This window comes from Leucopleurus acutus (assembly GCF_964270905.1).
Source record: "Leucopleurus acutus genome assembly, chromosome: 1".
NCBI lineage: Eukaryota > Metazoa > Chordata > Mammalia > Artiodactyla > Delphinidae > Leucopleurus > Leucopleurus acutus.
In genome coordinates, this window is record NC_139142.1 from 146,362,527 (window position 1) to 146,388,583 (window position 26,057).

The 26,057-nt window shown below is 39.9% G+C and overlaps 1 protein-coding gene across 2 annotated transcripts in view; it reads right to left on the bottom strand.

Moving 5' to 3' along the window:
- OTUD7A (OTU deubiquitinase 7A) overlaps positions 1 to 26,057 on the bottom strand; it is a gene marked incomplete at both ends in the record, with an annotated part of 196,413 nt that overhangs the window by 159,746 nt on the left and 10,610 nt on the right. Inside the window, one exon of one of the 2 annotated variants that reach the window (XM_082841749.1) lies at positions 17,348 to 17,502. In XM_082841749.1, the coding sequence (XP_082697875.1) occupies positions 17,348 to 17,502 (155 nt within the window). Of the gene's footprint in view, positions 1 to 17,347; positions 17,503 to 26,057 lie in introns of those variants that run through there. The other variant, XM_082841750.1, reaches the window with a different exon arrangement.

Here is a 26,057-nt window from a genome sequence, read left to right on the forward strand (position 1 = left end):
AGAGTCACTTCAGTTTTAAGGACACATACAGTCTGAAAATGAAGGGATAAAGAAGATATGCCATTCAACTGGAAACCAAAAGAAAGCTGGGGTAGCCATACTTAGACAAAAACCACTTTAAGTCAAAAATGGTAACAAAAGACAAAGAAGGTTATTATATGATGATAAAGGGGTCAATTCATCAAGAGGACATAACATTTGTAAATAACTATGTACCCAACATAGGAGGACCTAAATATATAAAGCAAATATTAACAGATCTGAAGGGAGAAAAATACACAGCAAAACAATAATTGCAGGGCACTTCAGGATCACACTTTCAACAATGGATAAATCATCTAGATAAAAAACAATAAAGGAACATCTGGATTTAAACATACTTTAGAACACATAAACCTAACAGACATATACAGAACATCCCATCCAACAACAACAGATCACACATTCTTCTCAAGTGCACATGGAACATTCTCCAGGACAGATCATACGTTAGGCCACAAAACAAGTCTTAAAAAATTAAAAAAAGACTGAAATCATGCTACGTATCATTTGTGACCACATTGGTATGAAACTAGAAATCAATTACAAGAAAACTGGAAAATTCACAAATATGTGGAGATTTAAAAACATGTTCCTGAACAACCAATGAGTCAAAGAAGAAATCAAAAGAGAAATAAAGAAAATCTTGAAACAAATGAAAATGGAAACACAACACACCAAAACTTATGATTTGCTGTAAAAGCAGTTCTATGAGGGACCTTTTTAATGATAAATGCTTAAATTAAGAAAAAAGAAAGATCTCAATTAAATAACCTAACTCTACACCTCAAGGAACTAGAAAAGGACTAAAAGTAAGCCCATAGTAGAAGGAAAAAAATAACAAATATCAGAGTGGAAATAAATAAAATAGAAACCAGAAAAACAATAGAAAAAAATAAAGGTAGAGCTGTTTTAGAGCTGTTTTTTAAAAAGATAAACAAAACAGAGAAATCTTTAGCTAGACTTAAGAAAGAGAAGACTCAAATAAATAAAATTATAAGTTAAAGAGGACACATTACAACTGAGACCACAGAAATGCAAAGGATCATAAGAGGCTGCTATGAACAATTATATGCCAACAAATTGGACAACCTAGAAGAAATGGAAAAATTCCTAGAAACATAAAACTTATCAAGACTCAATCATGAAGAAATAGAGAACCTGAACAGACTAATTACTAGCAATGAGACTGAATCAGTAATCAAAAACCTCCCAACAAAGAAAAGTCCAGGACTAGATGGCCTCACTCATGAATTCTAGCAAACATTTAAAGCAGAACTAATGCCAATCCTTCTCAAACTCTTCCAAAAAAACAGAAGAGGAAGGAACACTTTCAAAATCCTTTTATCAGGCCAGCATTACCCTGATACCAAAGCCAGACAAGGACACTACAAGAAAAGAATATTTTTGACCAATATCCCTGATAAACATAGATGCAAAATTCCTCAACAAAATACTAGAAAATTGAATTCAATAATACATTAAAAGGATCATACACCATGATCAAGTGGGATTTATTCCAGGGATGCAAAGATGTTTCAACACCCACAAGTCAATCAATGTGATACATCACATTGATGCAATGGAGAATAAATATCGTAACATGGATATCTATATCACCAATGGATCATCTCAATAGATGCAGAAAAAGCATTTGACAGAAGTTAACTTCATTTCATGATACAAACTCTCAACAAAATTGGTATAAAGGAAACATACCTCAACATAATAAAGGCCACATAGGGCAAGCCCACAGCTAACATCATACTCAATGGTGAAAAGCTGAAAGATTTTCCTCTAAGATCAGGAACAAGACAAGGATGCCCACTTTCACCACTTTTATTCTGCATAGTACTGGATGTCCTAGCAAGGGCAATTAGACAAGAAAGAGAAATAAAAGGCATCAAAATCAGAAGGAAGAAGCAAAATTGTCTCTATTTGCAGATGACGTGATCTTATGTATAAAAAATATTATATTTATAAAGACTGCACCAAAATGCTGTTGGACCTAATAAACAAATTGAGTAAATTTTCAGGATACAAAATTAATATACAAAATCATTTGCATTTCTATACACCAACAACAAATCATCAGAAAGGAAAATTACAATAGCATTTATTTAGGAATAAATTTAACCACAGAAGTGAAAGATCTGTACACTTAAAACTATAAGAATTTGATTAAAGAAACTGAAGAAGTCACAAATAAATGGAAAGAGATTCCATTAAGTTGGGAGAATTAATATTGTTAAAATGTCTATACTACCCAAAGCCATTTATAGATTCAATGCCATCCCTATCAAAATTACAAAGGTATTTTCTACAGAAGTAGAAAAAAATCCTAAAATGTGTATGGAATCACAAAAGACCCTGAATAGCCAAAGCAATCCTGAGAAAGAACAAAGCTAGAGGCATCCCACTTTCTGATTTCAAACTATATTACAAAGTGACAGTATTAAAAACAGTATGGTGCTGGCATAAATGCATACACATAGGTCAATGGAACAGAATAGAGAGCCCAGAACTAAACCTGCATTGTATAAGGTCAACTAATTTCAACAGGGGTGCCAAGAATACACAATGGGGAAAGAATAGTTTCTTCAATAAATAGTGTTGTGAAAACTGGACAGCCACATGCAAAAGTATGAAACTGGACCACTATCTTACACCATATACAAAAATCAACCGGAATGGATTTAAGACTGGAACCTAAGACCTCTCAGGAGAAAATGAGAGAGTTGGATCTTTGACATTTGTCTTGGCAACGATTTTTAGATTTGGCATGAAAATAAAAAATAAACAAGTGGGACTACATCAAACTAAAAAACATTTGCACAGCAAAGGAAACCATCAGCAAAATAAAAAAGCAACCTATTGGAATGGGAGAAAATATTTGTAAACTGCATATCTGATAAGGAGTTAATATTCAAAATATACAAAGAACTCCTATAACTCAGGAGCAAATCCCCCAAATAATCCAATTAAAAAATGTACAAAGGGCCTGAATAGACATTTTTCCAAAGAAGACATACAAATGGCCAACAAATATACGAAAAGGTGCTTGACATCACTAATCATCAGGGAAATGCAAATCAAAATCATGATGAGATATCACCTCACACCTGTTAGGATGTCTATTTTAAAAAAGACAAGAGATAACAAATGCTGGCAAGGATATGGAAAAAAGAGAACACTTGTGAGCTGTTGGTGGGAATGTAAATTAGTATAGTCACTATGGAAAACAGTATGGAGGTTCCTCAAAAAATTAAAAATTGAACTACCATATCCGGCAGTTCAATGGGATCCGGCAATCCCATTCCTGAGTATTTATCCTATGGAGACAAAATCATTATCTCCAAGAGACACCTGTACTCCCATGTTCATTGCAGCATTATTCACAATAGCCAAGATATGGAAACAACATAAATGTCCACTGATGGATGAAAGGATAAAGAAAATATATATACACAATAGAATATTATTCAGCCTTAAAAATGGAGGAAATCCTGTCATTTGCAACAGCATGGATGAACCTGGAGGGCATTATGCTAAGTGATATAAGCCAGACAAAGACAAATAATGCATGATCTCACTTATATGCGGAATCTTAAAAAAAAATTTGAACTCATAGAAACAGAAAGTAGAGAAGTGGTTTTCATGGGGTTGGGAGGTGGGGGAAATGGGGAGAGGTTGGTAAAAGGGTACAAACTTTCTGTTATAAGATGAAAAAGGTCTGAGGGGTTAACGTATTATGTGGTTCCTATAGTTGATAACACTGTATTGTATAACTGAAATTTGCTAAGAGGGTAGAGCTTAAATTTTCTTACAAAAAAAGGAAAAAGGCAAACAGTTGATGGATGTGTTAATTAACTTGGTAAGGAAATCCTTTCACAGTGTATACGTATATCAAATTATCATGTGTGCACTTTAAATATCTTGCAATTTTATTTTTCAATTAGATCTCAATAAAGCTGGAAAAAAAACTTTGCCTAACCTAAGGCCATTAAGATTTTCTCCTATGCTTTTTTCTAAAATATTTTTGAGTTTTAGGTGTTACATTTAGGTCTATCATCCATTTTGAGGTAATTTTTGTATATGCGTGAGGTATAGCTCAAAGTGGGTTTTTTGGTACATGAATATCCAATTATTTCACCGTCATTTATTGAAAAGATTATTTTTTCTGCACTGAATTGCCTTCGTTTCTTTACTGGATTTCAGGAGTCAATATATATGAGCTATTTCTTGACTTACCAATGTTTCATTGATCTATTTCTCTATCTGTATGCCAATTCCACACTCTTTGGATTATGGACCTTCATAATGATTCTTTTTTTTTTTTTTGCGGTACGCAGGCCTCTCACTGTTGTGGCCTCTCCCGTTGCGGAGCACAGGCTCCGGACGCGCAGGCTCAGCGGCCATGGCTCACTGGTCCAGCCGCTCTGCGGCATGTGGGATCTTCCCGGACCGGGGCACGAACCCGTGTCCCCTGCATCGGCAGGCGGATTCTCAACCACTGCGCCACCAGGGAAGCCCCATAATGATTCTTAATAACAGATATTGTTAGCCTGCAACTTTGCTCTAATTTTTCAAAGTTCTTTTGTTTATTCTAGGTTTTTGCATTTCTCTTTGAATATTAAAGTAGCTTGTCAATTTTTACAAGAAAATGCCTGCTGAGATTTTGACTGGAATTGTGTTGAGCTTAAAGATCAATTTGGGGAGAATGACATCTCAACAATATTGAGGTGTCATGGATGTGCAACAACCCTCCTTTCATTTAGGTCTTTAATTCTCTAAGCAATGCATTGTAGTTTCAGTGTATAGGTCTTACACACTGTTGTCAGATTTATCCCTAGTATTTCATATCTTTTGATGCTATTGAAAAAGTTATATTTTGAAATTTCAATTTCCATTATTCATTGCAGATATATAGAAATGGAATTGACATCTGCATATTAATCTTGTATCCTGTAACACTGCTGAACTCACTTATTGGTTCCAATAACTTTTTGTAAATTCCACTGGATCTTATACATAGGTCATTATGCCTTCTGTGACTAGAGATAGCTTACTCTTCCTTTTCAATCTGGATGGTTTTTGAAATTATATTTTCTTGCTTGACTACACTGGCTAGAATCTCCAGGGAAATGATGTATACAGTGGTGAGGGTTGGCATCCTTGTCTTGTTCCTGGTCTTAGCGCGAAAGCATTCTTTCTTTCACCAGTAAGTATCTTGGTAGCTGTAGGGCTTTTTGTTTGCTTATTTGTTTGTTCTGTAAATGCTCTACATTAGATTGAGAAAGTACCCTTCTATTCCTAGTTTTCTGAGAGTTTTTATTTATTTTTTAAATCAGGAATGAATGTTGGATTTTGTCAGACTCTTTACATTCCTATTGAGGTGATCATACAGTTTTCTGTGTTTTGGTTTGTCAATATGGTAAATTACATTGATTGATTTTTGAATGTTAAATTAGTTTTGCTTTCTTGGGATAAAACCCACTTGGTCATGATGTATTATACTTTTTATATATTACTGAATTCCACTTGCTAAAAATTTGTTTAGCGTTTTCATATTGATCTTCATGAGGAACATCTGCTCTGGACCGTTTGGTTTTGTATTAGGTACTACGGGCTCACAGCATCGATTGGGAAGTATAGCTCTTCTTTGATTTTCTGGAAGAGTTTGTGTAAAACTGCTATAATTTCTTCTGTGTGTGGTAGAATTTACCAGTGAAGTGTTTGTGCCTGCAGCTTTCTTTGAGTGAAGGCTTTTAACTCCAACTTATATCACTTTAAGAGATAGAGAGATATCCAGGTTATTTACTTTTTCTTGCATCGGCTTTGGTAGTTTGCACCTTTCAAGGAATTTGTCAAGTTCATCTAAGTTGTTGTAATTATTAATATAAACTTGTCCATAATATTCCCTTATAATACTTTTAGTGTCTATACAATCTGTACTAAGGTAATTTCTCATTCTTTATATTGTTAATTTATCTTCTTTTCCCCTGATTATCTGGCTAGAGGTTTATCAGTTTTATTGATCTCAATGAATTTACTCTTGAGTTCATTGAGTTGTCTATTATTTTTCTCTGTTCTGTTTCATTACTTCTGATATTTATTGTTTCATTGTTTCTGCTTACTTTGGGTTTAATTTGCTCTTCTTTTTCTAGTTTTTAAGGTGGAAACTGAGGTCATTGATTTGAGGCCTTTCTTTTTTTCTAACAAGGTTAGTGATAGAAATTTCCCCTACGTACTGCTCATTTCTTCAGTTATTTTTTTCTGTCCCTCACGCCCCTTTTCAGGAATTTCAATTACACATATTTTAGGTTAACTGCACTTCTTTCACAACTCACTGACATGTTTTAAATTTCTGTAATTTTATTTTCTCTTTCTCATTTTGGATAGTTTCTATTGTTATGCTTCTATGTTTATTAATCTTTGTTTTTCTGTAATATTCAATCTGCTCTTAATCCCACTGAGTTAATTTTTAAACTCATGTAGTTTTCATATCTGGAAGTTTGATGTGGGTCTTTAAAAATATCTTCTACATCCTTACTTAGATTTTTGAACATACAGAATACAATTTATTCAACTCTGCTGTTTTTACAACTTTTAATAACTCTTAATGTCCTTGTCTGATAATACTACCATCTATGTCAGTTCTAGGTTGGTTTTGATTGAATAATTTCTCCTCATTATGGGTCATACTTTCCCACATCTTTGCATTCCTGCTAACTTTTGATTGGATGACAGACAATGTGAATTTTATATTGTTTGGTGCTGGACGAGTTTATATTCCAATCACTATTACTCAGCTGTGTTCTGGAATGTAGTTACATTTCTTGGAAACAATTTAATCCTTTTGGGTCTTGCTTCTATGGTTTTAGGTGTGACCAGGGCAGTTTTTATTCCAGGGTTAATTATTTGCCATTACTGAGGCAACACCCTTCTAGAAATCACACTTGGTGCTTTTGCTATTTGATGGGTGGGCACAGACACTGTACTTAGCTCTGTGTTGCTGGTGGGCACTGTTCCCTCTAATCTTAGTTGGTTCTTTCCCCAGCTGCACATAACTTCCTTACACACATGCCAAGTAGCAGAGGCAAACCCTTGGTACATCGCTGGCGTTCTTCCTGTGCATCTCTCTCCTCTCTGTTCTGATCTCCTTCACTCCCCGACTCTCAGCTCTGACTCATGACAGGCAGTCTGCTGGGCTCCATCTCGGATCCTTCTCTCCACACCACATCCTGGAAACACTCTCAAGGCCATGAGCTCGGCAACCACAGGACTACCCTTGTATGCTTCCCATCTTTCAGGGATAACTGTCCTTCATTGTCTATAGTTCAGTGGCTTGTTTCTTACACACTGCTCTCTTCTCTTTTCTCAAGCATGAGGGTAAGCCCATTTCCTAATGCTCCATCTTGGCTGGAAGCAAAAGTTTCCTGATGCTGTTTTTAAACTATTGTTATGGAAAGTTGTATAAGCATCCAGAAATATACAGAAGATTATTATGAACACTTGTGCATCCATCACCCAGTTTTAATAAATAATCAGCTCATGGCTGATCTTGTTTCATTTCTAATCTCACCCATTCCCCCACCTCCCAAATCCCAGAGTGATATCATTTCATCCATCACTATTTCAGTGTGTGTATATTTCTTAGCATAACCTCAGTAACAATATCACACCTAAAACTAACTGACAATAATTCTTTAATATCATCAGGTATTGAGCAGTGAGCTGCTTGACTAGGGGGCAGGAAGAGGCTGGGAGAGTGGCAGTGAAGACACTTGGAGGGGGTTAAAGGGACACAGATCCTACTAACTGCATCACATACTCCATTAAGAAGTCCACCCACAAGCTGCTGGGGATGCCTCTTCAATGAAATTCCATTTAGTCTGCGTTACTGAGTACACAGGACTAGGAGCCCTGGAGGAACATGCCTATCAGGGGAGCAAGGTAGAAGAACACAAAAAGGTGGGTAGCTCAGGTGGAGACATCCTCCAGAAAGACCGAAATGGATGTGGTTGGCTTTCCAGAGAGGAAGCATTTAATTTCAAGCAGCCAGTGATGGTACCTGGGGTTACAATCTTCCCTAAGGGAAAGGAAACGAGGGATCTACTTAATTGATTAGCGTGCCAGAACAGAACTACCACACATAGTCCTAATGGTCTCAGTTTGTTTTCACAAGTATTTAAATACACTCACCCGTCTAAGGAGAAAATGTTTCCTCCTGAATGGGACCATGCCAGAGGAGGTGTCTTGGAAATTGGATCCTGGAGAGGACTTTTTTTTTTGGTTATTTCAAATACGACTAATCTGGGGACAGGACAGTAGGGGGAGGAACCTGTGGTTTCATTTCAGTAATCATTTCTAGATTCAAAAGTAATCCCGGCTCTGGCCAGAGGCCATCCGACCTTCTCCTCTAATTCCCACTCAGGATTCACAGTCACCAGGCTGCTTTTTTCTTCCCACTCAGGGACGTGGGACTTGCTCACAGCAGCCCTCTAATCATGCAAATTTGAAAAAAGTTAGAGCAGTGAATTCTCCTGGTAAATCAGGTGACGTGTGTTCAAGACTGGGCTTCAGATCTAGCTTGACTGCAGAGAAAGGATGCTCTGGGTAAAACATGTGGTGAATCTGGCCTTGGGACACTTTTATTTCTCACTGTAATTAAAAGTGTGACCATTCTGGCGCCCACTTTGGTTTCCTGGGTGTTTAATAAGTTAGTGTGGCTCTTGGAGCCAAAGCATCCTGGGTCAGCCACGGCGACTGGCCAGGCTCCAGGCAGAGGGCCTTTGGGCTCCTCCCACCTGTGAAATGTTCCATGGCAGCCTTGTGGGTTTGCTGGGGGTGGATGATCAGCTGTCAGGCTAAGGAGAGACTTCTGCTAAACACATGCTCCCCTGAGTTGCCTCCATCTCTCCCCCATTTCTTGGGTGTATGCTTTGGAGCATTACTGCATTTATCCAAGCCAGCAGCTGCTGTCCCTGTATCATAGGAACATTTTCAAAGGCCAAACGTAAAGGTTAATGGAATTACCTGTCAATATGACTGGCAAGTGATTGGGAGTTGCCTCTCCATACGAGCTGGACCACCATTTGCATATTTCCAAACTAAATATACTTCAAACCCAAGGAACCCAGTACTGGAAAAGGGTATATTTCCTCATAAACAACTTTAGAAACTTTGGTTATCAAGTTACCAACTCAACTGGTAAACATACATGCATTTTAAAATACGTGGACAGCTTCCCTACGTGCATATATAGTTTTGAGAATACGATTTAACTCACTTGTCACCATGGTCCTTAATTTTGAAAATTCCACAAAGATTCTGAAAAATTAGACTAGGGACAGGTGAGATGTTAATTTCCAGTTAATGTTTTTTCTAAATGCAGCCTGGTTTCTTTGCTCAAGGATATTTGTCCCCCATGGATAGCAACATAAGTGAGGCATGGAAAGAATATCTTGGTAAAGCTGCAAGGCCTGAAATTCAGTTATTGTAAAAGTGTAAGAGTCGCTTTCTCTTTAAGTAGGGAACTGACACTTCAAGAACCCACGTGTTTGGCCTCCCACTCGAAAATCTTTTTAACCAACTTTTAATATATGTCAAGTGGCCAGACAGTGCCTGGCACATGAATGTTAGCTATTAGTTCTAGTTTTTGAAGAGTCTTTGTGGTCTCTTGAAGTGGTATTTTATTTGAAAAGTTAATTAGTCACATCATAAAATGGGTTACTCAAACATTCCTCCAGTGATTCATTAAAATTCTTCCAAATGGACATAGCATGCGAAATGCTGCTATACTCTACAAGGACACAGTGGGTACAGGAATCAATGGTAGGTGATCCGGTTTTGCAGGAAAAAACCTGGTATTTAGTGTCACAAGTGGATTCACATGTGGTTCTGCTACGTCCTGACTGTAAATTCAAGGAATTTTCTTGGCCTCGGTTTTCTTGCCTACAATGGGAAAGCTAAGACTTTGTTAATGTGTTGCAAGGATTAAATAAGACATCACATTTAAAGAGCCTAGTGTCTGATATAGAACAATGCCTCATAAATGCTAACTACTGTCATCAATGCTACTGTCCTTGTTTTTAAGAACTTCTTTTTCTTTATATTTTATATATCCCTTTAATTTAATCAGGAAAACTCCCTTTAGATTGGTTCCATTATTATCTTTTTTAAAAAACTGAAGTATAGTTAATTTACAATGTTGTGTTAATTTCAAATGTATAGCAAAGTGATTCAGTTATACGTACATACACACATATATATGTATATATGTATTTTTTCTTTTTCAGATTATTTTCCAAAGAACTTCTAATTTAATGAGGAAAAAAAGTATGTGATCAATTATCAAATAAGACACAACCAAATATCTGTTGTAATAGAAGTCTACAAAGTTCTGAGGAATGGCAAGGAATGACCAACTCATTCCAACTGTTCCTAGAAACTTCTTTCCCGGGTATCCACTCTCTCATACCTCAAATCTTTGTTCAGATTCCATTTTTTTTAGTGAGGCCTTCTCTGACAACCTTAACTTAAAATTGCACCCATACCCACACCCAATACCTGCTCCCCTTATACGGGTTTCGTCATGGCATTAACCATTAAAATACCATCTAACTCATTTATGCTGTTTATTGTTTGTCTCCATGCACATGAGGATTTCCTTCTGGTTGCTTGTTCCTGCTTCCCAGCAGCCAGATCACACTATTGAGGGGCTAGCATGTGCCAATGGTGGGGGGACAAAGTGGGCAAAACCTGGAAGGGTCCTTGCTGTCATGGAGCTTGTGGTCTAACTTGGAAGAGGAGTAGAATAAAGAGTGAGACAGAGTGTGTGTGCGGGGGAGTGGGCAGCACTAGACATGAGCTTAAACACAAGCACAGAGGTGTATGGTGTGTCTGGGGAGAAGGATGGTGAAGGGATGCAGTGGGAGATGAGGTAGAAGGGATGGAGCAGGGCTGGATGCTGAAGGGACCTGAGTGGCTTGTGAAGGAGTTTATTCTGCAGGTAGAGGGGATATCAGAGGAATCTGGGAAACAAAGTCACCCAACCTGACCTTTGTTTCAGAAGGACCACTTGACCAACTGGCAAAGGGAAGCCCGCGACCAGGTAAGGACACACCCTTTCACCCAGAGGTTGATTGTTGTTCACTTCCTCTGCCTTTGTCTCTGCTTATCCCGTTGTCCCTATCCTGCCTTTTTTGCCAGATTTCTATCAGCCTCTGCTACTCTTTCTTCTCATTGACCTTCCTCTGCTGTACTGTGATTCCCATCACTGTGTGTTTTTAACTTTTTATTTTTTAAAAAAATTAATTAATTAAAAACACAATTTTTTTTACTTTACTCTTTTTAAAAATTGAAGTATAGTTGTTTAACAATGTTGTGTTAGTTTCAGATGTATAGCAAAGTGATTCAGTTATACATACACACACACATATATGTGTAGGTATATATACATTTTTTCAGACTCTTTTCCCTTATAGGTTATTACAAAATATTGAGTATAGTTCCCTGTACTATACAGTAGATCCTCGTTGGTTATCTGTTTTATGTATAGTAGTGTGTATCTGTTAATCCCAAACTCCTAATTTATCCCCTCCCACATTTCCCCTTTGGTAACTGTAAGTTTGTTTTCCATGTCTGCGGGTCTTTTTCTGTTTTGTAAATAAGTTCATCTGTATCATTTTTTAAGATTCCACATGTAAGTGATATCATATGATAATTGTCTTTCTCTGTCTGGCTTACTTCACTCAGTATGATAATCTCTAGGTCCATCCATGTTGCTGCAAATGGCATTATTTCATTCTTTTTTATATGAATAATTGAGTAGTATTCTATTGTGTGTATATATATACCACGTCTTCTTTATCTGTTCATCTGTCGATGGACATTTAGGTTGCTTCCATAAAAACACACAAATAGTTTAAAAAACACTACAGAGAGGGTCCATGTACCTTTCACCCAGCTTCTGCCATCACTGAAATTTTTTTACCCTTAGAAAGATCTGAGACCTCACAATGAAAATAGTTTGTTCTTTGAAACACTGACTTTTAGAAAAATCTTGACCCAAATACCTTTGACAATTTAAAGAACCCACCATACGTAGGTAAACATGGCCTTCCCACTTGTAAAAACAGAAGACAGGTTCCAGGGTATATGAAGGAAGGACACCCCACTGCGTCTCTCCTACTGAAAGCATCTATTCACCTGCTACTATTACTTCATTATTACTTCACCTATTACTTCATTATTCAGAGAAGTAATGAGAGCAGGCAGACTGAGGAAGAAGACCACAGAACTGGTGGTGAGTTTATCACTTTTTATTTCCAGTCTCTCTGACGTGAACTCAGTGCAGCCCAGAACTCAGAAGTGGGCATTGGTTCCAAAGGAGACCTCTCCTCTGGCTCAAGAAGCAGGAAGGGGGTCTACAATGTTCAGAGAGAGTGTAGAAGTCCCTTATTTATCTTTTTTTTTCTTAAATTTTTTTCCTCAGTTCTCTTGTGCCCCAGACCTCAAGCAATCCTGTGGCAGCAATGGGAGATGGCAGGAAATCAGAACAGGAAGGCAGAGAACCTTCCTCTCTAATCAGAGGAGCTGTGGATCCCAGCGGGTGTGGCGAGCCCCACTGCTGTTGCTCTCTCTCTGGCCTCTGCTCAGCTCTGAGGTGGGTGCAGTCAAATCAAGTGTGCAGGAGTGCGGGGCACACACAGCCTCAGGGTGCTGGCTGAAGGGCTGGAGAGCAGAGTCCCAGGGACGCAGAACTATCGAGGCAATTATGGTAAGGCAGGAGCTTGGGAAAGCAACCCCTTAAAGTTGTTTATGAACTCTTGGGCTTACCCCTGAGCTGCACATGTATGGATCTGACCCTAAATAGACTCCAGAGACTTGGAGCAGTAAAATATGGGACAGACGGCTTGCCTAAGTCCCAGACTGGCCAGTAGGTGGTACATACACCAGACAGATCCAACAGCACTTTCGACTTCTCAAAGTCGAAACCACGATCCACAGAAGTCTTGGGGAACTGAGGACTTGTGGTCTGAACCCTACTGGGTTAATTACTTCCTAAAACAAAAATAACAATATCTGCCATAAGATTTAAAAAACAACCAAAGTCTCAAAACATAATATTCAAAATATCTAGGATACAATAGAAATTTACTCACTATACCAAAAAACCCAGGGAATCTCAATAGCAATGCTGGGATGCCATAGATATTGAAATTATCTGACCAAGACTTTAAAGCAGTTATTATATTTTCTAACCAGTAAGAGAGAGCAAACACTCTTGAAAAATACAGAAAGTCTCAGCAAAGAAACAGAAGATATAAAGAAGAATCAAGTGGATATGTTAGAAATGAAAAAATTCAACAACTAAAATAAAAAGTCATTGGATGGGCTCAGTAACAGAATGGAGATGACAGGGGATTCAGTAAATTTATAAGTAGATTAACAGAAGTTATCCAATCTGAAAAATTGACGGAGAAATGACTGGAAAACAAATTGTGTAGAACTGTAGGGACCTGTAAGACAATAACAAAAGGTCTAACCTTTATATCATCCAAGTCCCATTAAGAGAGGAGAAAAATGTGCAGCAGAAAGAATCTTTAAAGAAATAATGGCTGAAAGGCTGGTTTACTATTAGAAGGCAATCAATGCAATACATTACATTAGCAGTTTAAAGAATAGAAACAACTCAATCATATCAGCTGATGTAGAAGATGCATTTGGAAAAAACTTAACAACTATTCATGATAAAACTTTCAGCAAACTAGGACCAGAAAGGTATTTCCTTCACCTGACAAAGAACATCAACAAAAACCCATTCTATATAAAGCTGAAAGACTGAAAGCTTTCCCTCTAAGATCAAGAACAAGGCAAGGATGTTCCCTTTCACCACTCTTATTCAACCTCTAACTGGAAGTCTTAGCCAGTGCAATAAACAGGAATAAGTGAAGAATAAGAGTAAGGTAAGAAATATAAATAAAAGGCATACACATTGGAAAGGAAACAACATAATTGTCTACATAGAAAATTTCAAGGAATACAGACACACACTCTTGAACAAATAATTGAGTTTAGTAAGACTGCAGGATATGAGGACACCATGGAAAAATCAATTGCATGTTGATTATATACGAGCAATGAACAATTAGAAACCAAACTTAAAAAAATACCATCTACAGAAGTTCAATTCCTCCCTAGATATAGATCTTACAAAATACGTACAGGATCTGATATGCTAAAAACTACAAAATGTTCATGAAAGCACTGAAATAAGGCCTAAATAAATGGAAAATATAGCTACACTGACTTCATGGGTTGGAAGACGTAACATAGTTAGCATTGATTTATAGATTTAACATAATTCCAATAAAAATTCCAACAGGAAACTTTATAGATAGAGGTAATCCAATCTTCAAGTTTATATGGAGAGGCAAAAAAATAGGATACTTGAAACACTTTTGAAAAAGAAGAATAAAATTGGAAGAATCATGCTGATTTTAAGACTCACTACAAAGCTATGGTAATCAAGACGGTGGAGTATTGTCTAAGGAATGGACATATCCATCAGTGGAACTGAACCGGCATCAATAAATAGTTTCCTACAAATACCCTCAGTTGGTTTGTGACAAATGTGCAAAGGCAATTCAAAGACGAAGGATAAGCTTTTCAAAAACTGGTTTGAACAACCGGTCATCTATATGCATAAAAATGAACCTTACCCTAAATCTCACACAGTATACAAAAATCAACTCAAGATGAGTCAGAAATCTAAATGAAAACATGAAAGTATAAAACTTTTAAGAGTTCACACAGGAGAAAATCTTCATGACCTGGTTATGCAAAGGTTCTTAGACATGTCATCCAAAGCATGATCCATAAAAGAAAAAAAAATGATAAATTGGACTTTATCAAAATTAAAAACTTCTGCTCTGCCAAGGGCACTGCTAAGAGAGTGAAAAGTCAAGCACAGACTGGGAGAAAATATTTGCAAATCAAGTATCTGACAAAGGATTTATACTCAGAATATATAATGAACTCTCAAAACTCAACTCTACAAAAAATAGCAACCTAATTTTGCTGAGAAATAGGAAAAAGGCTTGAACAGATATTTTGCCAGGGAAAATACATAGATGAAAAATTATAACATGAAAAAAACTCAGCATCATTAGTCACTAGGGAAATGATAATGAAAATGATGAGGAAATACCATTCTAAACCTACTGCAATGGCTAAATTTTTTTTTAAAAAAGCCAGGAGCTGGTGAGGATGTGGGGCAGCTGGCACTCTCACACGTTTCTGGTGGAAATGCAAAACGGTATTGTACTCTGGAAAACAGCCTGGCAACTTCTTTTAAAGTTAAACATATACTTACCATGTGAACCAGCAACCCCTCCCCTGTGTTTACCCTAGAAAAATTAAAACTGTGTTCACAAAACCCCTGTTCTCAAGTGTATCGCAGTTCTAGTCTAACTGTAAAAACTGGAAACAACTGAATGCTCCCTACAGGTGAATGGCTAAACAGTCCATGGTCCATCTCTACAATGGGTACCACTCAGTAGAACAAAGGAACAAACTATGGATACGCACAACAGCTCAAATGAATCTCAAAATAATTATGCTGAGTGAAAGGAAGCCCGTTTAAAAAGATTAGGTTCTGCGTGACTCCATGTATAGAAAGTTCTCGAAAGAGACAAAGCCAAAGTGATAAAAAAACAGAGCAGGGGTTGCCAGTGCCCAGGGTTGGGGAAGGCACAGCGTTAAAGAGAGCAGGAGGGGTACTTGGGGGTGATGCGACAGTTCTGTGTTCTGAGAGCGGTCATAATAACACAAATCTATACACATGCTCGAATTCTTAGAACTGTACACAAAAAGTCATTTTCCCTTAAAAAATAAAATTAAAGAAAAAAGAAAAGAGTTGACAACTCTTGCTTCCAATTGAAGCCTAACCAGATCTCAGCAGTGAGGTCAGTACCAGTTGCAAAGAGGGCAACCACGGACAAGATCTTCTGCTACTGTCTGAGCATCTCTACACGCTGCTCATTCCACCTGAGCATTTACATCACAACTCCTAATGTTTACGATCGCCCTGGAAAGTGGGTTAGGCTCACTGTATAGAAAAAAAACCTGAGGCTTAAGGGAAATGAAATAATTTGCCCTGCATCTCGTAGCCAGTAAATGTTGAGTCTGGACTTGACCCCAGCCCTTGTTGCCAATCTCACTGTAAACCTACTTCTCCATATGACTGCTCACTGAAATTAAGAAAAGCAGTGAAAGCTATCAGGGAGACATTGGAACAGCACTTTGATTCACATATGTCACAGATATTCTCTAAGCATATTTTATTGTAAACCTCGAGTTTGTTTGAAATTCTGGGAGGTTCAGGGAAATTTAAAAACTACTGCCATTTAATCAGAAACCCCCAATAAGCGGCTAATTTTCAATAGGATTGAATAGTTACCTCCAGTCATACAAATCTACAGTAATTCATATTTTTCCCTAAGTGAATGAAGGAATCATTGTGACTTAACACGACTTGACCAAGTATTTGCTAATTTCACAAGTAGGAATTTATACATATGAAGCAAAGATTAATTGTTTAAAAATGTTCCCCTTTCACACACAGGACTCTCCTAAGAAGCTGTCATTGGTTCTTCCCACTTCTTCCCTTCACCCCACCACGAAAAAAGAAATTTCAAAAATACACAAAGTAAATCCATTTTAGAGACTGAAACTAAACATTACTTTTTATTTCATTATGATTATAGCTGAATAACTATCTCAAAACATTCTAAATATGGACTATGCACATTTTTCATGTAGTGAATGATACCTACTCTAAAAGCTTGAGGATGAATTTGCCTTCTTGCTTGTGAATTATTTTCAACTATTTTATTGGCTATTAGTTGTTTTTTCACCAAAAACTTTGACCTAAAGTATTTTTGTCTCAGCTAAGACAAAGATAAGAAGCTACGGTCTCCAATAAAAGTGTTTTTTTGAATGTTCTCTAATTTCTGCTTTACTAAATATCTTTTCTTTAAAAAATAGGTATTGGTAGATTTTGACTCGGTATGTGTAAGCTTTAATGCAAAGCAAAGCTTAGCTAATGCCTTCTGCTCTTTTACTGTAGAGAGTTGGGTGATCTATTCCATTCCCCAAAGAAAGACAAGAATAACAAAAGTGATTTCATCATCCACACCTTCTTTTGCTTTTTTAGGAGTCTAAGTACCACCCTCGTCAGGTAAGAGAAAACTTCTTATCTTTTGTCACTGGGTTGGGGGGTGGGCTGGAGGAGGCCTACCTTCCAGCAGGTCTCTGGCCAGACCAGGTTCTGCCCCCGTGGACCGAACAAAGTCTGACAGGACTGCGTCCATATCAAGAGTCATAGGATCGTGTAGAAGGGCCGCCCAACACTCAGCTGAGGTGGGGTTTGGAAGCAGGCTAGAAACCATCCATCTGCAGGAGAGAACAGAGAGGCAAACATGATGGAGAGAAGAAACCAGTTCTGCTTGCTGTGCCATATATTTGAGCCAATGTGGGACATTGCCTGATTGCCTGATGTGTGACAATAAATAATAAAAGTCAGACTCAAATGTCTTCCCTTTGTAGCTGCCACAGGAGAGAGGGGGCATTCCCAGCTTTGCGTTCTGTCTATTTCAGTGACTACCGATTGAAAAGGTTGGTCTAGGTTGGTCTAGAAAAATTAAACACCGGATCTTAAGATTCATTTGGAGTCGCTAGATTTCTAATCCCCTTCCAAGTTATGCAGACGTGTAACACTTACACAAATGTAATTGTGTTGCCACTATATCCCACCTATGCCTTTATCACTGACCCATCCCTGTGCCCACCTCAGCCCTCCCCCTCACTTGGCTCTCAGGAAAGATTCCACATCAATCCAGAGTCGACAGAAATACTACGCTTGCTGAAGAGGACAAACCGTTCGCCAACTTTCCAAGAGTTGTCATTCTCACAACAACAATCCAACAAAATTCATAAAGCTCTCAGATTTCCTAGGCAGAATAATCCCAGGTAGGGGGATAAAACAGTGCCCTGCAGCTTGACCACAGGCCGACTGTGCCAGCCGGCTGCTGGGGAAAACCAACCAGCACACAGCATGTGAGGGTGACTCCCACCAGTGAACCAGGGCCACCAGTGGTAATACAGTCACGCCTGATAAAGCACAAATGCACCCTCTGTCTCCTTCGATAAGGGGTTGGCAAAGTATGGTCCACCACTTGACTTTGTGAATAAAGTTGTATTGGAACCAGCCACGCCCACTCGTTGTACTGTCTGTGGTCGCTTGTGCACGTGGCTGAGTCGAGCAGTTAAAACAGAGAAGACCACAAGGCCCACAAAACCAAACATACTGGACTTCCCTGGAGGTCCAGTGGTTAAGAATCTGCGCTTCCACTGCAGAGGGCATGGGTTTGATCCTTGGTTGGGAAACTAAGATCCAGCATGCCATGCAGTGCGGCCATAAATAAATAAATAAAATAAACAGATCAAATTAAAATTAAAAAACTAAACATATTTGCTATTTGGACCTTCACAGAAAGTTTGCTGAGTAAAGATGATGGAAAATGTTATCCTAATGAATATGTAATTAACTTTACATGTCGTGGGGTGAGTTTAAATCCCATGCTATTGATGAGTGTCCCGTTCCTTTTTCAAGATAAGCACTTGGATGGGCTCTGCTCAGAGGGCTAGGTCTGTGCCGACTGCTGCTGCTTTAGAGCCAGAAACGCTGGCCTAATCTCAGCCCCAGCTCTGCCCCTGTGATGAGCTGTGTCATGCTGTGTAACTTCTCTGAGCCCGCCTGAGCATTTGTAAGAGTTGGAGAAATAAGCTCATCGAAGGTGCCAGGATGGAGGAACGAGACAGTGGGGCCTGTGACCTCAGAGACATTCACTGTTACTATACCAGCTTGCACATGGCTCTGACTGGGGTGTGATGTTTGAGTTGGTGTGGCTCGAAAATAAGAAAATGCTTTGACCTAATGTATATGGCTCCAATTAGAAGATTGCTGTCTTCCTTCTCTCCATGTACTGGGGCCTCGGCCAGGAGAGCCTCTTCTTTGGTCACTGCCACCTGGGGGACAAAGCAGAAGATAAGAGCATGTTACTCTCCTGACAGTCAGCCAGAGGCTGAGGCTTTGCTTCGTGTCACAGGAGGTGCACCTGGGGCTCGGCTGACTGCCTGCATCAAGCCCGCTGCCTTCCTGGGCCCTACCGGCACCTACTTACTGGGTGGCCATCACCTCCCACGTCTGGGGGCTTCTGCAAGGGGGGTGGTGTCTCAAATTTCTTCCTTGTAGCAAGTACTTATATTTCAGTGAGGATCCCTTTCCCATTACAGAGCTGTTTTCAACCTTAATAGTAAGCACCCCATCAATACATTGAATCTTGCATGTTTTTATTGTTGTAACACATACATAACATGAAATTAACCATTTTACGCGTGCAGTTCAGTGGTATTAAGTACATTCTGCATTATTGTGCATCATCGTCACCACCATCATCTTCAGAACTTTTTCATCTTCCCCAACAGAAACTCTGTCCGCATTAAACAATAACTCCCATTTCCCCCCTCCCCCAGCCCCTGGAAACCACCACTCTACTTTCTGTTTCTGAATTGATGGCTTCAGGAGCCTCCTATCAGTAAATCACATAATATCTGTCCTTCGATGACTGGTTTATTTTGCTTGGCATGGAGTCTTCAAGGTGCATCTGTGTTGTAATAGGTGTTGGGATTTCTTTCCTTTTTAAGGCTCATCTTAGTTCAGGATGCTGTCACAAAATGCCACAGACCGGATAGCTCAAACAAGGGACATTGATTTCTCACAGTTCTGGAGGCTGGCAAGTCTGAGATCAAGGTGCCAGCAGCTCCGGTGTCTGGTGGGAGCCCACATCCTGGCTTGTAGATGCCACCTTCTCCCTGGGTCCTCACGTGGCAGAGTGAGCAAGCGCTCTGGTATCTTCTCAAAAGGGCACTAACGGTATCATGGGGGCTCCATCCTCATGACTTCGCCTAAGCCCTATCACCTCCTGCAGGCCCCACCTCCTAATACTATCACATTGGGGGTTAGGGCTTCAACATATGAATTTTGGGAGGTCACAGAATGCAGGCCACAACAAGGCTGAATAATAATCCACCATATGGATGGATCACACCTTGTTTAGCCATTCATTTGTAGCTGGACCCTTGGTTGTTTCCAACTTTTGGCTGTCACGCATAACTCAACCTAAATCATTTCTACACTTACACCAGGTTGCCAACCTGGGACCAAGACCGGCTTTCACCAACGCTGCAATGCAGATTCATGCCCACACCTCCTCCTCTGTGCCTTGTCCTCCACACAGACAGAAATTAAAGGGTGGGCTTCAAAGGACCTTTTCGCCACATTCAAGTACAAACATTTGTGCGCAAGAGGCTAATGTGCACATCCCCTTGAAGACTTGTTTCTTAAACCTAATGCCACTGAGGCCACACATTCACATGCTGTGATGACACAGGAGGAGCCAGGCCAGTGGGGACACGGGCTCCCGGCCACCTTGGCCGTCCTCACCCCCACTGCCCCATGCCAGCCCTCCAGAGAGCACTGCTAGGCCCCTCGACCTGCCTTGCATGGCCAAGGCACCCCTGGCCCGTTCTAGCCCTGTGAGGGCCTGGGTGGCCATATCCCAGCTCTATATCTTGGACCTTGGACAGAACTTCTCTGAGGGTCTTGCCTCCTGCCCTGGGGACAGGGGTGTGTCAAGCTGTTCCCGCTGTGGCTTTGCCTTAGGAGACGCAGTGCAGTCTGGGGATGGGGCTTGGCCCTGGAATCAGTCTCTTGGTGCCAAAGTGGCTCCTCCACCACTGCCTGTGTGGCCTCAGGTACACTGTTTAAGTTTACTCATTGGTGGATTAAAATCATAATAGTACCTCTTAGCCGATCTAAAGTTTGAAGGAGTTAGTGCATGAAACACACCGGCCCACAGCACATGCTCAGTAAAAGTGAGCTATTCTCCAACCGGTGATGATAAGGACAAAACTCTCCTGCCCAGGTCTCCACTGAGGAATCGAACTGCTGCCTCTGGAAGCGCTGAAGAGCTAGTCTGGATGATAGAGGGGATACATGTGTTCTCACTGCTCTCGCCCAGTCCCGCTGGAAATACCAGCAGGTTTGCTAATTGATTACGTGTAGGCATGGATGCAGACAGGCAGGTGCTCGTTCCTGAGAGCACCAGAGGCACGGTGTGCCCCTACCTTGCTGAGTATCACTGTTCAGACACAGGCAGGATGACAGGCACCCTCCTTCCTGGCTGTGCCCCAGTCCCTGAGTCCAGGGCAGATGGATGTGGAGGCCTGGAAATGCACAGTGGGACTCTGTGGGGAACCCAGGCAGGGGGGTCAGGGGAGTTGCTTCTGCACCCACCATCCAAGCTCATCCTGGAGCCTCCGGCCCCTTCCCTGCAAAATACAGCGCTTTGGTTAAGTGAGCTAAGGACACTTTCTGTTGTAACATCCTGTGGTTTGAATGTCTCAAAAAAGAGAGAAGAGCAGAAGTTTCTGGTTGTTATGTGAAAATTGATAAAAAATGAAACCGAGAGTCCTTCCTTCCATTTCTACATAGCCATGAACTTGCCCTTCTCCTGCTCCCGGCCGCCCTGTGAGGACGACTCCACGTGGGCGGGGGTGTCTCTGTGGCTTATGCAGCAGGTACAGTGAACACAGCATTGTTCCCTTGAGGCCATGGTGGGGGGCCGCCAGCTGCCAGCTCCCTTCCCGAGGGCCACCTATGTGCCTACAAGGGGGCTGTACCCTTGGCTCTGGTCACAAACCACCAGCATGGGGGCAACTCTCTGAGAATCAGAAGAGTCACTAACCACGTCCTGAGGACCAGGCCCCTGGCTAGGCATTTTCCTAAAAACATTTTGGGGGACACGCTCTTTAACCTTGAGCAGGTATTTTAAAAAATAATTTATGTGCTCTTTAAAAATATATGTTATATATTTTAATAAATCATTTTATTTATTTTTTTAAATTGAAGTATAGTTGATTTACAACGTTGTGTTAGTTTCAGGTGTATAGCAAAGTGATTCAGTTTTACATATATATAAATATATACATATATATATTCTTTTCCAGATTCTTTTCCCTTATAGGTTATTATAAGATACTGAGTTTAGTTCCCTGTGCTACACAGTAGGTCCTTGCTGGTTATCTATTGAGAAGGTATCTATTGAAGGTATTTGCATGATTCCTCTCTGTGTGTGAGGTGATGGAGGTTTGAGAAGGGAGAGCTGGGTGGCGCTGAGGGGATGTGTCCTGGTCTTCCTCTTGGGACAAGAGCTGTCCTCGGCCTTTTACCTTCCCCTCAACAGGCAATGAGACTGAGGTGGCCGTTCTTCTGCTGGGAGCCCTGCGAGGGTCACCCGGGAGCCCAGAGCACAGAGGTCCTTCCCATGCCCTTCTGTCTGGGCAACTGTAGCCTGGCTCCCTCTCTCCCTCCCAGGCCCCTGATTCCCTGAGGCCACAGTCCTGGGAGGGTGTCCTGCACACTCACAGGTGCTCTGGTCTGTCTGTCACATCGAGGATGTCTCTTGTGCGGCTCCCCTCAGCGTCCTGCCTGACTCCTGACCAACCAACCGCAGTCGTGCTCGGTCCCAGCGGTGCTACCCTATAACCCCTGTGACAGTGTAAACTCTGTCACGCTACACACGCAGGGACCCCAACTAGATAGGACAAAAGCTATTGCCACGGAGACACCCTCTTAACACGCAGATCTCTCTTGCCCACGCACACACACACACACAGAGGACTGTGCACGTCACATGTGGAGGCTGGGGGCCAGGCTTATCCACAGGCTGGGCTATTCCACACTTTGGGAAATATTGCTAAAATGGAAATAATGCTAAAAATGCACTTCCCTCACATTTTATTATGCATTAGGCTTTTGTTCCTTATTAAATCAGCAAGTTGATGTCAAGTTTAAATGATAAGCTCCTTAAATGATAAGGTTTATATAATCAAATAGAGTAAAGAACCATTCAACTTCCTAGAAAGCACTCCACACATTTATTTGTTTGCTTCTTTCCTTGGGTAAGTTAGTTTCATTAAATATGAGAACGTGGGCCAGTTTTGGATTTCTCCCTGAGAACTCCCAAGGTTTCGAACCAACAAATGCACAACACCAAGAGTGAACCCTGATGTACATTATGAACCCTGGTTGATGAGGATGTACCAGTGTAAGTTCATTGATTGTAACACATGTATCACTTTGGTGTGGGATGCTGACAGCGGTGGAGGCTCCGTGTGTGGGGACAGGAGTTATATGGGAACTGTCCATACTTTCTGCTCAACTCTGCTGTGTACTTAAAACTGTTCTAAAATATGTCTGTTAAAACTAGTTTATATATAGTTTTCTATCTTTTCCTTTATGCTTCTGGATTCTGACTCTTAATCTGAAAAAAAAATTCCCATTACCAGATTATAGAGGAATTCACTCATGTTTCCTGCTACTAACTGAAGGGTTTTATTTTTTTATATTGAAAGCGCTGATGTAGTTGGACTTGATCTTGGTGGATCAAGTGAGGAATGGATCCAATTTTATCATTTTCCCTGTCTATCCAGCTATTCTAATACCACTTAGGAAAAAAAAACCCATCAGTGGGGAAGCCCCTCTGATTTCAGATGTCTTCATCGCTATATGGTAGGTTTGCATATGCAATTGGGTCTATTTCTGTATTTTCCTGTTATATTTATGCCTAGGTATCCATAAAAGGTATCTTTTCTCCCATTATGTGTGTTAACTGGTTATCATATTTATAAACAATGCTATTGACTTCTGGCTGTTAAATTTATATCCTGCTCTTTTACTAAATTCTTAATTAATGTTTGTAGAAATTTATCCATAGGGTCTTTTTTTTCACTTATTTTTGGTTTGCTAGATATACAATCATGTCATATGCAAATAGAGATTGTTACTCTGAATTTTCAGTTCTTAAGCCTCTGTTTTCTCTTACCTGATCAAATTGACTAATTCAATATAATATTAACTATTCATAGAGGTAACGGGCATCTTTGTTTTGCTCCTAACTTTAGTGGTATTGCCACACTGAGTAAGATGCTGGCTGCTGGCTTTTGGGCTATACACACATGTGTACATATGTTTAGAAAGAACCCATATACCTTACTGAATAGTTTTATCATGGATGGATGTTGATTTTCACATGATATTTTTCTTAAGATCTATTAATAAACTTCTAATAGTAAACCTTACTCATACTTCTGGACTAAATCTCCTTTAATCATTCATTGGTATTTCTTTTCTTGTGTGTTTTTTTCTTTAGTTTGCTAGTTTTTATTTAAAATTCCTATGTTGATATTAATGCATTAGCTTGATACACGGTTTTTATTTTTATGTGCAATCTTTGTCAAGTTTCACAGTCAACATCCTACACACAGAGCAAAATCAGAAGTTTATCTTCCTTCTCAATTCTCTTGCAATAACCTAAGTAGCATTGGAGTCACCTAATATTTGAATGTTTGGCAGATATTCCCTGTGAATCAATCTGTTACAGATGCTTCTTTTGGAGGGAACCCTTTACAACCTCCTCTATTTTTTTTCTATGGAAATTACCCTGTTTAGACTTTCTATTTCTATAGGATTCAGTTGTGTTAGACTGTACTTTCCTACAGATTTATTCCATTTCATCTTAGTTTCCAAATTTATTTGAAAGGAGTTGGACAATGAAAAACATTCTTCCCATGGGTATAAATCCTCTCTATAGCTAAATGAGGAAAATAACTACAATTTGCCAAGGGCCCAGGATGATGTTGAGTATACCAAGGGCTTTATGGGTGGGTTAACTCTCATTCAGACAACAACTCCGCGAAGCAGGTGGCTCTGTTCCATTTTACTGAGAGCCCAGTAGCAGAGTAATGATTCCCACAAAGACCCACTTACACCTAAGGTTGCCATTCACCAACCCTTTATAATGGTGTGGGGTCTTCCAATGTTCTCATGTCCAAACGTATGGTGCCTTTGAAACACAGTATATGCATCGATGTATGATCAGAAGTAAAACATTTCCTTAGTAGATACTCAATCACACCTTTTAATGATTTTTCTCCCAGGATGGAAAGATGGAAAAAAGTCTCTCCGAAAATTTATACTTTTGGTAATAGTACTGAGTGTAGGATCTACTGCAGTTTTCTATTGTGTGCATGGAAATGACATGTTAATAAGTGAAATCTCTAATTCTTCAACAGTTCTTAACATGAGAACAGACGTACAGCTGTCATCACATTCAAGGCTCAAGATCCCCGAAGAGTTACAGACTGCTTTTTCCATGCTGCTTCCCACACTGAACTCAAATTAAAGACAAGACAATTCTTAGAGAATCCACAAGAAATAATAATCACTAATTTTGAAGATAATACTTGAACATGGAAGAACATTTTTAAGGCCATGAGACATGGTGGTACTTATTCTGACCTGTAGAGGACAGCGACATCCCTGCAACTGTGGAAGGCGCCCACACCCAGGAATGATCACCTTCCAAGGGCACTTGGATGTCAGAGCATATCTGCATCCTTGCAAATCTCCAGCAGAGCTTCCCTGCACAATTCAAGCCTCCAGCACTGGAATGCTTGCAAGACTCCCTCGCTTTGAAGGATTTATGCTTTTATTCTCCAGCCTCACAAATCTAGCTGTTACACAGGCATAAAATCTATGTCTGAACCAGACTAACGTGGCATCAACAAGTGTTTAAAAAGATCCAAACAACTCACTAATCAGGTTTATACTTCTAATATTGATTTCAATCATTTTATTCAGGTCTTCTGGGAAACGATGTACTTGCTATCGAGTTAAAAGAGTCTAAAAAAAAGCCTAAAGGGTCAGGCTCCTTCCATGGCCTCATGACAGGAGAGGAACACTTCAAGCAGGTGTATAGGTCCTGGGCTGCCACTGCTGACCTATTTGCCTCCTTCTCTCTCTGAGCATTGTCCTGGAGGGCAGG